General features: G+C 42.4%; 1 protein-coding gene across 1 annotated transcript in view; it reads right to left on the bottom strand.

Annotated features, from left to right (window-relative positions):
- Window positions 1–17,017, bottom strand: part of RBM28 (RNA binding motif protein 28) — a 728,250-nt gene that overhangs the window by 258,989 nt on the left and 452,244 nt on the right. The window contains exons 13-14 of the mRNA XM_069629558.1: window positions 3,448–3,512; window positions 2,882–3,040 (exon numbers count right to left, since the gene is read on the bottom strand). Coding sequence (XP_069485659.1) covers window positions 2,882–3,040; window positions 3,448–3,512 — 224 coding nt within the window. The remainder of the gene's footprint in view (window positions 1–2,881; window positions 3,041–3,447; window positions 3,513–17,017) is intronic.

The following is a 17,017-nucleotide window of genomic DNA, read 5'->3' as shown; positions in this document are numbered from 1 at the left end:
GGGTGCCTTGAGGGAGGGAGACAGGGGACTTATATTTCTTTCTCTCTGCCTTACGTTCACTCAAACGATACTCAATCTGGGTGACTATGGAAAACAAATCCGACAGGGTTGTTGGACGAGCTATTCTTGCCAATTCGTCCTTAATCTCCTCCTTCAGTCCACGACGGAACACAGTATACTGGGCCTGTTCTGGCCATCCCGCGGTGGAAGCCAAGCGCTTAAAAGTGGAGATATACGTCAACAGGTCACTGGAACCCTGGTGAACATCCAATAGTTCTTCTGCTGCTACATGGACGATCTCGTCCTGTTCAAAGGTCTGGCGCAATAAGGTCACAAATCCACCAAAATTACTTATCACAGGATCATTGTTTGACACCAGGGGAGTGACCCAAGCTAAGGCGTTCCCTGTCATGTTGGAAACCATAAATCCCACCTTGGTGTGATCAGTGGAGAACAGACCAGGTCTGAACGTAAAATACATAGAACATGCTTCCAGGAATTCTTTGAGGCGCCTTGGGGTTCCGTCAAACTTGCCAGTAGATAAGGCCATGGGAGGTAAATCATGATCCCTGGGTTCTCGTGAAGTGATCATTTGTCTCAAGGTTAGATTATCAGCCTTAACGTTCTGTAGTTCAACGTTCAAGGCCTGAACTGCGGCCACTAACTCCTGTACCTGTTCAGGGGTGGCCATTGTTACTTCCTGGCGTTGCAATCTGTCAAGTGTACTCCCACTTTCTTCTAACTTCACCCCTGATCCCCCTCTATCTTCAATACCCTCTTGCTCACCTTGGGGTATCTCTTCCGGTTCAGCTCCGAATCTCCTTTTCCAGACTTCCTGTTCTCTGGTATGATGAGAGGACCTACCCCGAGAGGAAGCCACCCTGCCCCTCAAACTCGGGGCAAAAAAGGGGGCCCCCGAACCGGGGTAGACCGGTGTAGGGGAAAAAGCCTGAAAGGCACAAAAACCCCTTCTTTGCAGGTCAGTAGTGGTTCTGGTCAAGACTGCAGGGCATATCAGGATAATGTCGAAATGGAGCTCGAGGCGCCCGCTAAATAGGGCAGAGACAGGAGTGTCTACCTAGGAAGGCAGAACGGCAAGCAGAGAAAGGAGCCAGTAGGGAACGCGTCCCAATGAGAGTGCTTAAGAGGGGGTCCCAGTAGTCAATGAGGGAGAGAGAGACAAAGGGAGAGGACGAGGAACGGAAGGAGGAACAAGAGAGGAAGGAGCGAAGCAGCCGGGGGAATGCGGTGGCGAAGCCACGGAAAGGAAAACTGTAGCGTACCAACCCGAAGCCTGACGCGAAGGTTGCAACGCGCGGGCTTCCGGGTTAGGTGACGTTACATAGGCTCCGCCGGGAAGCGCGGAAAAAACTAGACCGCTGGATGCGGACGCCGTCAGCGTGACGTCCAATTCAATGGCCGCCCCATCGCCAGCGTCTCCACAGCCGCCAACCGCGGCCGAGCGTGACAGCGGGACCCTCAGTAGAAAGACTTATTGGCCCAGAGGGGTTTCCAGTATGGGAGATCCTAGCCTTCTTGGTAATCCTACCCCCAAAAAGGAAATAAGTAGACCAGGCTTGATTATACAGGTTAAATCCCAGAACAGCCTTGCCTAAGCCCAAGAGGAATCCTGCATCACACACTTCTGTAACCATCCCTATGAAGTTCCTAGCAAGCCTCAATAATTGAGGACGCCTTGTCCAGGGCTTTGCTCCCAGAGGTGCCACAGTTCAAATCCCATCCTGGTTTAAAAGTGCCCATACCTTTCCTGTCTGGAGAATCTGGCTTTTAGGGATTAAGTGGAAAGACATTTGCTGTCCTGGTCCCTTGTGCATGGTTTCAACACAAGCAGGCTGAAAATGGGTCCTCAGCTGAGTGGAAGAATAAAAGCCGGAGCCAAAGATATATTCACATCATTAAAACATTTGAGAATTAAGGGTATCAGACTGCCACTGCATACAGAAAGACAGAAAACGTCCCCCTCCCTCTCTCTACCTACCCAGTTTGTTGCACATCCTCTACCTTTCACACATTCTAATTAACAGAGCCGACATAGGGAGCTCTAGGTATATTTTCTCAATACAGATGGGTACGCATTACTATAATTTGATAGCCCACTTCCACGTAAGGCACCATACACTGTCTTCACCATGAACTAAAGTAAAGTCTAGCATGACATGGAACAAACTTTTTTGACATCAAGGTGACAGACCTTTACTGTATTAGCTTGACCACACTTTTCCCATCATTTCCGTTTCGAACATATTCACCTTTATACACAGTATCATATTGACTAGGACACTCTTGGCTCAGGCTTGGCAGTTCCATAATTAACATTCTGTAGTTTGACCACTGGTGATAGCAGGGCAAATAAGCTATCAGACCTCCAGGCTTACACAAGCACAGACTCATGCCCGTCTTCCATCCAACATCACATTGTGTACTAACTTACAATTCTCCAAATCGGCCATGGAAACAAACGAACTATCACAAGTATGGACATATCCTCCTGTACTCTTTTGCAGAGCTATGGAACACCCACAAGACTGACATACCGCCACGCTATCCTACAACATTCTCCACCACCTGCCCGGCACTGCATTCCTTCCTCCATTAGTGAGTAGCTTCTATTACCCGCTTTTCTATTCTCTTATCTTGATCCTTTTCTTTCCTTTAGCAGACTAAGGTCTGGATACCCCTGTCCGAAGGCACAGAATCACGGATAATGCAAGGTGCTCTGGTGCAGTATGAAAGTCTATTAACATAACACTTGTGAAGTCCTAAAATTCAACAGAACATATACATGAGATGCAGAGCACTGAACCAAAGTGTTAACAAGTTCGACCACCAAAATCTTCATGTAATTAGACTGACATTGTACCTCTTTTAGGCGTACACGCTTTCCACCTCCAGCTGCCTCCACAAACAGTGTCCTCAAGCGTTTGTCATCCACTGACTTTGGAATGTTGTGCACACACAGTCTGGTCTTCGACACAAAGATATTCTGGTCCTTTAGCTTTTGACGCTTCAGATCCTCAAACTGATAGAACAAAACAAATATCTTGTGAAAAGGAGCCTACATCGGACAAAGTGAGGCTGAAGAGAACAGCACTAGGAAAGGAAGAGTATTTCCAGGTTGCATTATCATTAGGGCTGTGTGTATGTCACAAACACTGTAATGTCGGCAAAACTCAGCAGAAGGAACATTATTCCAGTGGATCAAGATTTACACATTTTCTTAATTATTTAATTGATCTGTGCGTCAATGAGAACATATTGACCAAAGGGATCTTTGCTTCAATGAGAAAATACTGATCGAAGATGACAGTATAAGCAGCTTGAAAGAAAAATGCCACCCTAACTAACTAGAGATCTTCAAGTTGGTCTCAATAAGTCCTTCCTCCCTTGAGACGGGGTTGGTCAGAGCAACATGGGCTTCGCACCTACCCGTGCTCGCTTGTCGAGGTCAGCAGCACTCAGTCCCTCTGCAGCTTTGGTTCCAGCACGAATCACTGCAAGTGAGAAATAAAAGAGGTGATCAAGCACTCATCCGACAGTCTGGGTAAGCCTTAACCTGCATGATGGCTCTGAGCAACCCTATAGAGGACAGCTTAACCTAGAGTACAACGGCTGATCTGAAATTGGCACTTGCTCACAAGCGTGCTCTTGTATGTATACATCAGTGAAACTTTGAACATAAGGATTTTCAATCACCCACCCACATACTCAAGCATTAAAGGAAGCAAATAGCTTGCTATCCTGGCCACAAAAGGAATTTAAAAAGCAACAGAACATTGGCTATGATAAGGCTTTCACTGCCTCACTCACTGTTCGTAATGGATGAGCAGTCACAAGGTCAACTTTTAGCACAGGAGCGGAGGTTCAAGATGAAGCATAACATTGAATAAGGCAACATTAACGTTAGGAGACTTTTCTTGCTACCCCTATACTCAGGCTGTTGGAGGAACCTACCCCCGTTAGGGTGTATTTCTAAAAACAGGCCTGGGGCGGCCAATCTATTTTGGTGAACAGGGAGATGGAGAATAGCCAAACCCAGTCGAGGTAAGGTAGCAGAAAAGCAAGGCTTAGTCTCAGGAGCGCTGCAAGAGTTACCTAGGGCAACAATAAGTCCACATACAACACCACCAATAAGCCAAGTTAGACAGATAAGTAAAAAAAATATACAATGATTGGGTCTCAATACATGATAAGCACGTAAACCGTCTAGGCAAATAATGTCACACACTTACTATAAAACTGATCATTCAATAACCAGTGGAACACAGGTAAGTACTGCAATGCCCTAAAGTCAATAGTTCCAAAGTTATACTTCTCAGGTATGTTTATTATGAAATTGGCGATGTCAGTAGTTATGATTCAAAAGTCAGAAAGGTCAGTAAAGTTCAAGTAATTAAAGTCGCTCAAACGCCTACACTACGATAGGCCAAGGAAGGGATCCTTGACCAAGCCTCCACCAACTAGTCAGCAAAGAGCGATTTATGGACAGGACTTTACGTCCATGGAGAACAGGGGGTGGGGGGTCGGAGGGTGGGTGTTAGACTAGATTTCTACACTCTGGCCTTGTCAGGAATTGGGGCTGGGGAAGAAAGTGGCGTGCAGAGCACAGGTAACTCCACTTTCCGATTTGTGAACTACAGTTCACAGCAGCCTTGTGAACAGCCTGTAGTCCTTGTGCTTCGTGTGCATGAACATCTGAGAGCCATTAGGGGGAGACTATTGAACTGCCGGCCGCCCGTGTGCAGGTGTGGCTTATTGACAGTTGTGCAGAACGGGAGGTCGGCGTGAGTTCTGATCCAGGGAGAGCCGCCAAAGGAATGTTGCAGTGCCTTCATCCCGGGCCGCGGGCGGTGAGCACGAAACCGGTTCGGTACATGCAACACTCTTCAGCTACAGGTCTGGGTCGTCCCTCGGGGGGCCCGGGACATCAGTTAAGTTCTTTGTGATTACGTTTGATGAGTTTGGTGGGGACATTTATCTAACTGTGCATAGCCCAGAAGGATAAACTCAATGGGTTCAGATGGTTGTTCGACATTGAGAAGCAGTATATTTTCACGTTATGAGATGGACACTATTTGCCACGATTGAAACACGAGGAAAGCAACATCAGTTCTATTATGCATAGACATGCCACGTTTAGTTCAGCAGCATGACATGGATCAAGAGGGATTGCCCTTTAATGTTGTGCAAGTTTTGTTTGCTTTCTCTAGCCCAAGTCGGTTTCTTTCATTAAGGGGAAAATCCCTGTGTGCGTCACATCACGCCTGCTCTTGTGCTCATATGTGTTCTATGTGCTACAACCCATTCTCTGTTTGGTGTGCAAGTTAACAGGTGTGCTACTTTATGCGCTTTCATGTGGTCATAACTTACAGTTTGCAGGATCAATGTTGTGTTATGCTTTATGTGCCGTGTCCTTCTGGTGAAATGCGCTTATAAGTTACATAGTGGAAATCTCAACACTACAGCAGGTATAGAAACGGTTCAGGTAGGATGCCATTGGCAGGTTAGGTACTTATGACAGGTAGGGTTTCTAGGATTGAGTTAGGAGTGTTAGCAAATGCTGGGTGTGTTTCTTTTCCCTAAACTCCCCCATACCCATCCAATCTACCTTTTCCTTACCCTGTTTCCGGTGTTCCTGCTACCCTCTACCTATCCACAATCTCTCCCTAATCCCTCTTCCCTCCCCATTGGCTGCCACGTGGTCACCTGTTACTCTATTATTCAAGAGCCCATGCCAACCACAGTGAGAGGGGTCGATCTGTTTGGTTTCTGTGGTTCCGGGGAGGGTGTCGTACCCTCACCCATTGTTTGAGTCTTGACAGGCCTGATGGACAGATGTGTAAGAGGCTAGCCTAGTTCGTGAGCAGGGACAACTCTGGGGGCTGATGCTAAAACAATCAAGGAAGCATGGTCAAGGCTAAGTTTCAGAGAGGGGTGAGCATGGTGAAGGGTCCACAAGGTAAGTGATCAAAAATTACAATTAGACAAGTAGTTGTACAAATTACTACATTTATTTATGGCCAAAAACACTATAGAAATGACTATTAGCAAGTAATACTATTAGACAACACTCATAATAAAATACATATATACAGCCCCTGTAGCCAGTGCAATAAAACCACAATACCCCAGCCCACAATACTGAAAGGAAAGGTAATGGTTAGATCTGCAATGGCAGTCCACAAGAGTACAACCCTAACTTTCGAAAGTCCAACCGTTGTTGAATGGGGACTTGCACCCTGAAAGTTCACAGTTCCCAGTAGTTTTGCGACCCAGGAAATAGTTAGGATGGGAGCATGGTTCCAAAAATCAGGTAAGGATCTATCCTAATAAAAACTGTCCCCAGCTTTCGGAGGGCTTTCTGCAACAAGTATTGCCAAAGCCAAACAAAGGTAAAACTTGCTAAAGTGTTCCAAACCTTTACAGGTAGAGATAAGGGGTCAGGTAAGTATTGCTGTAACTCATCTCTGTAATCTGGTTTCACTTCAAACTTGACAGGTCTTCAGCGGGTAATCAGAGGTCTGTTTTCCCGCTGTTGGTTCCGGTTCCAGAGCTCAGGAGTTACAGGTGCAAGAGATGTCCCGGTTGGACACAGAAGCTGGTGCAACCTGTTCCGGTCTATGAATTCAACTCGCACCGATGCAGCACGCCTCTAGGGGGTGGAACAGACGCAGGGAAGTCGGCTGACGATTGTCATCCATGCACGGCGACACAAAGGGACAAAGCTTTCGCGGTCCGAGTCGGCCTATCATCTTGACATCCGTTGAAGCTATAACACCGAAATTTCACAGGTGGGACTCTTGTAGCATATGCTGAGGGTCCACAAAGTTTGGAGCCGAAACACAGAACCACAAGTCCTGACCATGGTAGCCCAAACTGGAGTTGGATACATGGCTCCTTGCAAGAGTTGTCTGAGGTGTAGAGGAGCAGGTGGACACCTTCTCCCTGGTCTCTGCCGCCTTCACACCGTCCTATTGAAATGACAAAGTGCTACAATTGGGAACCCATGCATGAATCCTTGCAAAATTCCTGTACCACGCAGAGTATATGAGAGACGATATGCACTCAGGGGACCATTTAGAGTGTACCCACAAGCTCACATAATTGAGGAAAGGTACCAAGAAGGATGCTCTTTGCCGAGCTGTCGAAATGCAGCCATGAACAGAAAGGATGTACGTTAAAACAAAGTCTGACGACAGCGAAAGAATGTCATGAAGAAGATGTAAGAACCTATGTTGAAACAATATGAAAATACTTAATGACAATGTAACTGAAACACTAGGAAACATGTACCCTATGATACAGTAATCATGATAACTGTAAATACGCTGAAACGTAAGGTAGAAAGAACATATAGAAGCTTGCTTATGGGAGGCATATATTTAACGTATAGGAAGATCATTAGAAGACAACAACGCCTTATGTCAATCAACACAGCTACCTTAAAATACGAGCCCAGGATCTTAAAGTGAAAAGATGAAGAAGTTGTTTTTCCCTTGCAAAATAGAGGAGTAAATTGGCCTAAGGATGCTATTTGGCGAGATGAAGGCAAAGTACAAAGGGAGTCCAACGAGCAGACAATGTGCAAAGGACCTATTTCTCAAGATTAGGAGGAACAAGAACATTTACGGATGCTAAGTATTGGACAATTAAAAGTGCACAAAGTTTATATGGGATAGAGTGACCACGTCTCTAAAGGCCAAGAGGAGCAACTGCACCCAGTATAATTCAATCAAATAGCGTTGAATACACTGTCGAAATGGACAAATTCGTGATCTTACAACAAGTGACGAAGCGCTTTCAAACAAGGACTATTCATTAGGCTTGAATCTAAGATAATAGTGTGCCTACACTCCCTTGAACGCTCCGAGACAGTGCAGACTGGCAGGGTCAGCCTTCAAACTGAGGACACTAGCATGAGGCCTATCGATGAGGGTAGACTAATTGGGAGAACAAGGGGAGAGCGGACCTATCTCCAAGCACCTGAGTTTCGTTTCCATGTACGTGATGCTAGCAAGACGAATGTCCAAGTTTGGATTTGGGTTGCAACCAATCAGAAAAGCATGCCATGTACTTTTACATACAATGCTGCAAGTATTATTCTGCTGCCATATTCGCTGCTGTAATCAGTGTTATTTAGAAGCAGCTCAGGGCGTGTCCCACAGACAAGGGACTGCCAATGGAAGATTAATATTCGAGCATTCTATATGTAGACATGCTGCCCTAATACAGTCCCACCCCTCGATAGGTTTTTTGCAATATGCCACATAGGATGACATAATAGATGAAGCATTATATAAACAAAGTATAATCAAAATGACATTGTGATCCTGCATACATCAACTTTATGAATGATGATGCACCCTGCTTTCCTTTATTGAGATAAAAGCAGTATTTTACCATCTTCTTTGAGTCTGTCCAGTTATTTGGTAAGACATTTTATTGGTAATTCCATCTAGCAAAAAGACACTTCAAGGTGCTAGAGCACGGAAGCATAGCTGCAGGACTCCTCTTATCCAGAAAACTCAGGTGAGACAAACTCAGCTCACCCAATGGAAGATTTGCCCCTCTCACACACACCCAGCAGTGGTTCAAATCAGGACCACTGATCGTGAAACTCATGCATACTACCTAGAACTACCAAAACCAGTTTGTGGGTTGGTACCAGAACGTCCCAGCCCACTTCCTGGGAACACACACACATGGCCCTGCACTAGCCTGCGAAAACCAAGGCTTTCCCAGGCAGTGCATGACCATAAAATGAATTTCCTGACATGGCAATGCAGGAAGAAGGACATCAAACAAAATGGCCAAAGAAGAAGTAAAAACCCTATGGCACGGCTATGTTGGCACACTAGCCACAGTTGGTAGCCAAACACGGTCAACGCAGTAAGGCCAACAAAACGTTATGCAAAAATAGTAAAAATGCAAATGCTTCCACCAACTTGTCTTTAGGTACATTTAAAGTAAACAAAAAATCCCTTCGAGCATTGCATAATCAAGGGTCATATCAAATTAAATCCCATTACACTGCATTGTAAAATGCATTATTCAATGAGAAAAAGATACCCAAAAATAGATAAGTACTGGTCAGTTTTCCCATAACAATGAACAGATGTGCAGGGGAGTGAAGCAGAAGGCTTCACTTCACTGGAAAAAAGTTAGGACAGCGTTTAAAAACCAAACCAAAATGTTTGGGGGTCCACAGAAATGGAGGGAAAGTTGCTAAAAAGAGAAAACATTCCAAACAGGGACGGACAGGTATGCCAACTCACCCTCCCCACCACGCCCCCACTCCGAATTCTTCAGAGATTACTGCTGAGGTTCTGGAATCCATTAAGAGCAGTCTTCTGCGCTTGTTCTAGTTGGAGAAGGCACAGTGGTCCTTTTGCATGCATGATTTAGTTTAGGTCAGTTGCAGTGGTTAGTAGTGAAAGTAGCAGCTTTCAACACTGGGAAAGTGCTTCTCCTATATGGCGATTCTAGACCAGAGAAGGCAAAAGAACAAGATGGCCAAAGGACAAGCAAAAACCTTGCAGCATTGCCATTTTAGGGTGCTAGCCACCTTTAGTAGCCATTTGCAGTAAAAGCAAATGTGCACGAGTCAAAAGTATAAAACAGGTAGAAAAATATCCACTGCCAACTGCTCATCCTAAATGATCAAAAGCCACTAAAGAAAATCTTTTCAGGATACAAAGTATCCTAATCCCACTTCACTTTAGGGTGATGTGTGCAATTGTAACAATACAAGAAATTCACTAAGAGAATCTGTCAGTACTGATAGTCTTATGGACTGATCGGTTTCCCCATAAGAATGAGCAAAAAGACAAGGGAAGTAAAGCAGGCGGCTTTGCGTACCTCCAAATACAAAAATGTCATAAGATTCAAAACAAAGCAAAAAGAAAGGGTGCCACAAAGAGACTATAGGAGGAAAGTAGCAAAACTATTTGTTCTCTTAACAACCCCCAACTAAGCAATAGTGTTCAACTCAAGTCCACCTAACTTGTAAATGCCATGGAATAGCCAAGGCTGCACACTCTCAGGAAGGTTGCAGGGTGGATAAAGATATAGTTAACACTTCATAACAGAAATTAAGGTATGGCCACACAACAGATTACTCAAAATAAATCTTAATCTTTGCTGTGCATGTAAAGAAGTAATACAGAATTACATGTCTGTTACATTCGGAAATAAGTGGGTCACCAGCCACAGAGGTTGACCAAGTGAGGCTAGAATGTCCCAGAGTCCGTTTTTATTCTAAATGAAATAAACCTCTCACACACAAGTCCATTTTAGCAGTGTAGAAACAATATGTGCACACTTGTACTTACAGGAAAGTAATTGAGCTGCTGAAAGGTTTGAAAATAGTACTAAAGTCATAAGGTACCAGCACCAGTCTCTCTCCGGATGAGCAACAATGATTCTGGTAAGGTTTCCCCACAGGAAGGAACATGTTACAGTTAACAAAAGGTTTGATGGGTCAGAGATAAAGATGATCTGATGCTGGGGTGTGTGTAGCTGTCCGTTAGCCAAAACCACAGACATGGTATCCCGATAATGCAGATGGTGACACAGTTGTCGAGACTGAGTAAGCCTAAGGTTTGTCAGAGTCCCATATGCCTTTGAAGTAGGTTTCTTTATTGTTGCTGGCACTGGCTCTCCCTGCTACTGGCCCTCAATTGTCTAGGGCTCCAGCCTCCGTGCCACATAGCACAGTTCAAGCAGCAAGCAGTCTCTTGGAAACAGAGGAGGTTATTGAGGTTTCTAACTTGATCATGTACCTGACAAAGAAACCCTGGAATCCTCCTTCTCCCAACTAAATTCCTTCTTTTTTTACAACGGGAATCTAACAAGTGATATTCTGTCTTCTTCTGTGCTCCGGAAAAAGGCACCAAATTCACAGAGACGCATCCAGCCGTGAGGAAAACCTTGCTTAGAGCCTTCCCCGTGATCCTTGCAGCAGAAGTCCCTGCAGTGTCCTGTCTGCTGTCTTCTTGAAGGAATTCAACAACTGGGTTTTTGGGTGCAGATACTGAAGTCCCCCCTGCTGCAAAATAGTCTGTGCTGAGGTACTTTGCAGGCTTGGGCATTTACTTACTTTATGTCTCTTCGTCTCGGGAGGATAGCTCAGGGGCAACGGGCCCTTCTTAGAAGCAAGACGACGCGGAGCAACTCAGGTTGGAACCCGGGTCCGTGCTTAGAAACCTCTGGGTATTAAGCACGTTATAAATAACCCATTACAATTACAATTCCTGTGTAGTTTTGGGGTGTTTTCTGTGATTGGGAGTCCTCTGGTCCAGTGCACCCAGGCCTCCTGGGTGTCTTCTCTGAAGTCCCCATACCCTCAACTAACACTAAAATAGAATACTTACTTGTTTGAACAGTCTTCCTCTGGAACTCTCAGCTTGGCCTGCAATTGAGCCCTATCTCACCCTACCAGCAGATGGCTCCTAGACCACTAGGGTCCCTCTTCTGCCTCAGAGAACCTATGTACTAGAATTGGGAAGGACTGGATACTTTAAGGGGTCTGCCTTGAAAAGTAAAACAAGCATTGAAAAAGGTACTTACTTGTAAATGAGTCAGTTGGTAACTTTAAACTCTAACTCTAAGCGAATTGTTACAAAACGTTATTTCTTAGCCAAGAGATGTTTTGCCATTCTGAAAAGTAAATATAGGATTTACTTATCTTGCATAAGCCGTGTGCCTTCTTTATTAAGTATTCTCAAAGTATTACTTAACTGTTTCACCATTCTAACAGAAAGTAGGCAAAGGGTTAACTTAATCACCTGTAAATTGGGTTCCCCTCTTCCCAAAAGTAATGTTGTTGGTTTCACTTTATTATTCCTATCAGGATAATTGTATGAGTGTCCCCAGTTGGGTCTTGCTTTCCCCGACTTGCTGTTAGCCTGTCCAGAATAAGAGTGCGTAGGTTTGTTTATTATATTTCTATAGCGCACCTGACCCTGAGTTATATGAGCATTTTTAAAAGCAGGTATATTGTTACAGACATAGGCATTATGGACAAATACAAATTGGTCAATCATAGGCATTATAGTCAAGTACAAATTGGTCACAGGTGAAAGTTACAGGCATAGGCAGGGTAATAAAGTTACAGTTACATTGGTATGTTACTAAGTGGCCAGAATACAGGCATAACAGATCTAAAGAAACAACGGAAGCAGATATGGGAAAGCCAAAAGGTGAACAGTTAATTGGTTAGTGAACTATGGCTCAGAGCTTCGAGTTACTGTTGTCTAGTTCTTGCTAACTAACCAGGAAATTACATTTCTCCTGAAGTTGGAGAAATAGGTTATATTTACCTTTTAGGTCGATGGTAGCTCCTTACAAAAGTATATCAGTTTTACTTACATTGAGCACAACTGTTATCCTAAAATAAGTTTGTTATTGCTGCCATTACTCAGTGAACTGAAAACAACTAATTGAATATTACACCCCAAAGGTCCAACTCCACTAGAATAACTGCATTATCCTGAATCAGAGTTATAGGTGTTTTACTGTTCCTATAACAAGTGTCCTACTATTCTGAAGAGTCTATTGTCCAGTTTACTTACTATGTGATTGCTTGCTGAGCGTCCTGGTGCAGCTGTTAGGGTTTACTACAATGTATTACTGTAAGTAATCAAAAAGTAACTATTGGATTTGACTTTCCTAGAACTACGGTTAAATGTCTCAAAAAAGGTCTATGCTTTGGTCTGTGTAAAGCACAATGTTATGTTTTTATAATGTGTTTATGATAATATTTTATTTATATAGCGCCTTAATCCAAAGCACTTTACAGAGCACATATTTACATACAATATCACCCAACCGAAATTGGTACTCATTTATCGACCTCAGAAGGATGAAAGGCTGAGTTGGCCTTGCCGGGATTCGAACCCTCAGATCACTGCAGCGAGCGCTCAACCCGCTGAGCTATCTTACCGGATCCTTGATAGTGCTTATTCCCCACAAGATTTATCCGTGCCTACTTTTATTTAAAGAAACCACTCATTTTTACAATACATAGTGTATCATTGTTTCTTTGGACTGTGTGTATTACAATTTCCTTGTATTCATTCTACGCTCCTCTCTCACTCCTAAGATAAGCCTGGCTGGTCTGTCTATGCTACCCTGAACTCAGGTGGTACAGCCTTATACTAAGTGTTGAGTCTTGTACTGCCCCTGTTGAAGTGTTTCACCAATCCCTTACTTGGACTCCAGAAAAACTGTCCTAACACTGTGATACCTCCAATGTCCAAGTTATTCTGTGGTCGCTGCGATCGCTGCAGAGCCACAGAACACTCTGCTTCAGTCCGCATGGTAGACAGACTCCAATACACAAGTGCAATACGGGGCTCCTCTCCCCCACAGAAAACACTGCTTCACTCACTCCATCTTCAGGTTGGTGCCTTTGACTTAGAGTAAACCTCACTGTTGGCTCCCCACAAATCCTCCCACATTTCCTATAGTTATAATCTGTATCAGGCAGCTGTCAAAAACAATGTATTTTGGTTCCCTTAATAGCCAATCATCCTGTGATATAATGGTTTCAGATTCTATGATGGTGGATAAGTCCTCTGCACTATCCATGGTGTAATCGGGGTCTTGCACGTCGATGAATTCCAAAAATGCTTTAGTGATTTAAATCAGAGAGATTTCTAGATTTTCAAAATGTATTGGGGAAACAGAGAATCTATTTCTTTTTTTGACAGAAATACTTTAGAAGGCATAGATTGGATGAGGGGATAAGAAACTAATGAATAAGAATCTTCTGTGTTGTCTGTCGGTTCCGGTGGATGTTGTGTGCTGTAACAATGATCCATCGTTACTTTCCATAGCTCACTTGTGATCTTCAGTCCAAATCCTGGCCACCGCACATCTGCATCCTGTTTCTGAACCTTGGGCTGAGCATTTGTAACAACAAACATTAGTTGCTCCCAATTGACATTGGTTTGGCAAGTGACACCATTTGTTAGTGGTGTGGTCCGAGTCTTCCGGTTCTTCTTTTCTTTCTAGGCCTCTAATAGATTAAAAAAACAAGCATTATATCTTTCTCACTTACAAAAACATGAATAGCAACCTTACAGTATAATACCAATGAACAAATGTACATACAAATACTAAACAAAAATGTAAAAGCCTAAATCATATTTACTGTTTTTCCAAGTGCGTTTTGATAGTCAATCTTCATGTGCCTAGTTCATCCCCATCTGTAACAGAACATTCACAATAAGTTGTGCCAAGAAACAAATACAATTATACTATTTCACTTTGTTGAACACTTTACACAATGAAAGGAAAATTAAAAGTCAAACGTGTGATAAATGAGGATTGTCACTATTATTTGTATACCTGAGGTCTTTGTGTCTCTTCCATCTTGACCACTTCAGAAGTAGACTCCTTGTACATAGAACACATGCAACAAACATTGTATAATAGCCAAACGAAAGTTGACTTGTTTAATAACAAAAATGACACCTTGATAAGTGACCTTGTTTACTTGATGAATTTCAACAAGTGATGCAAACACCAAAGAAAAAGCAAAGATATTGAAAAAGAAACACTTTTATAATTGAAAAATAAAAATGTTTTAAAGAGGAAGCCAACCATTAATACTAACTAAATATGTTAATTGATTTTGAAATATACTTGTTGAATTTCACTGGTGTCACAGGGAATTGGTGTTAGAGTTAGCACAATACTCCCATCCTTTTAAAAATGTGAGAATACATTATTAACACCAAACATATGTCGTATTATAATGTTAATTTTCATTTCATGCTCTTAAATTGTACAGTAACTGTATACAAATTCAAAACGAGAATTTAGAGAGTAAAAAAATCCAGGTAACTGATCTACAATCATACTTTTATGAATGGATGATGGTCAATGTTGCATGTTGGAAGGTGCCTGACAATATATTGAGGATTGCATGCATTCATATTGTTTTTTAATGCTATTCCTTGTAAACAAAATGTGAAATTTTAAATGTTTTCCACAAGCCAAGATCACGGATTAATGTCTCGTACATTTCATTTTGAATAAAATGGTTCAAATGTAACTTAATATCATTCAATATGTATCATATGTCATACCTCCTCTGCCAGACCAGTTGCAAATGAAGTAAAGTATTCTGCTAAAGTACCAGTATTCCTCCTGTATAATGTTTATTTACATTTGTTGAAGAGAAGTTTAGCAATATAAATTAAAAAGAGAATACATACTGACATAAGATTCTACATTCAAAATTGTCAAAAAGACAAATAATCAATAATGATACATTTATTCAAAGTTGAACTTGACGTTGGACATCTATTGTATACTTGCAGACACATTTCGAACTGAAAAAATATTACTTGAAAGGAAAGTGAGCATTCTGTTGATTCCACAATAGTTGTCAATGATTAAGCTTGATCCTTTATTCAATTGATATATTCATAACAATGGTTAATAGAAAAAATAAATTTCTAAAACCTAGATAATTTAATACACTATATACCAGTTTCGGTGCATGTCCGTAGCACTCACCATTTGGTTCTTGTGTTGGTCATTTCTTCAGAGGTAACAGTGTGGACTGCCATCAGTGTGGTTATGTAATTACAAACATCTTGATCAATACATTAGAAAAATAAGCCAAAGTACAGATACTGCTATTAACATTTTACAAAGGCCCACAATGCAGTGAATTTTTTGTGTATCCAAAAATGTGAATATATTCAAACTCCAAGTCTAAAATGTAAAGACGTGTAAAAATAAACTGAAATATCTATAACAATATTTCCCAATAACATCCAGCCTATCATCCCATTAGCAACTGGCATAATATTCAAGAGATTGTGATCAATTTCTATAAATATATATATGTGTGTGTGTATATAAACAAACATTAATTCACGTTTACAACTAATTTAAGAGCAAGTCTGGGGCGACGCTTTTTTAGTGAACTTTGATGTTTTACATATCTTCAGAGAAGTGCATGCTGCAGACATGGAACCGATTGCCCCTCAAGTCCTACAAGACATCTGCTGTTAATCTCGGATATTAGAAAGCCACAATTCAGCAACCATGTTCGTTTCAACGACATATCCTTAGGGAAAATGTGTATCACTGTACCATGAGTCTTATGGCTGTTATTAGGGCAACTCAAAATAATACACAAGGCATTGTTTTATGCTCATGAAGATCTAGTAAATAACTTACAAAAAGATCATTCAAGTACGAAAGCAACTGAATCAAGAATACAAACCTTGCATATCCAAAGCGTTTTAGAGTTTGGTAACTGCCATGTAAGCTGGTCTGACTCGCCAGGCTAACCACCCACTTTCAATGGTCTGTACTTTGATCATCCATTGTGCCGCAAAAAGATGAGCTATGACAAAATATTACATATTAAAAAAAGACCATATCATGTAATGTAGGAATTCAAGATATAATACATTGAAAGGTTGATAATGGAGAATTGAGAGATGAAAAGAACATTTTGATTTAAATGGATTAAAACCCACTACAAATGTACCAAGTTGAAAACGAGAACACAGTATTAATAACCAAGAGTTCAATTACCTGTAGTTGGGAAAATCTATGCAGAGATTCAGCAGCAAAGATAAAAAGCCATATGAGGATATATTTGCAGTCTACTACGGAGGAAGCAGGAAAAGTGCAAGAGAGCAGTGATGTGCTGTTGGCGGCCTCAGCCTGGTGGGTCAGTTGGCTGGGCCTAGGGTGTTTGCGGCCGGTAGTCGTTGTGTACTGTTGTGCGAGTCTATGTGTATTTTTGTTTTGTTGTTGCAATGTAGTGAAGTTTGTGCGGTTTGTTAGTTGTTAGTTGTTAGTTGGGTTCCTTACTCCTCTGACCCCCACCTCTATCATGCTCTCTCATAGCCCCCCCTGTCCTACCTTCATACTCCTGTGGCCAGTGCACCTGCCTATGTCAACATCTCAGGTAGTGTGGCGTTTGCCAATATCTCGACAATTCCAAAAGACTGTGGTACCTGGCGGT

Source organism: Ambystoma mexicanum, chromosome 12 (genome assembly GCF_040938575.1).
Source record: "Ambystoma mexicanum isolate Mex_15411 chromosome 12, UKY_AmexF1_1, whole genome shotgun sequence".
NCBI classification, from domain to species: Eukaryota; Metazoa; Chordata; class Amphibia; order Caudata; family Ambystomatidae; genus Ambystoma; species Ambystoma mexicanum.
This window is presented reverse-complemented; position numbering and strand designations above follow the sequence as displayed.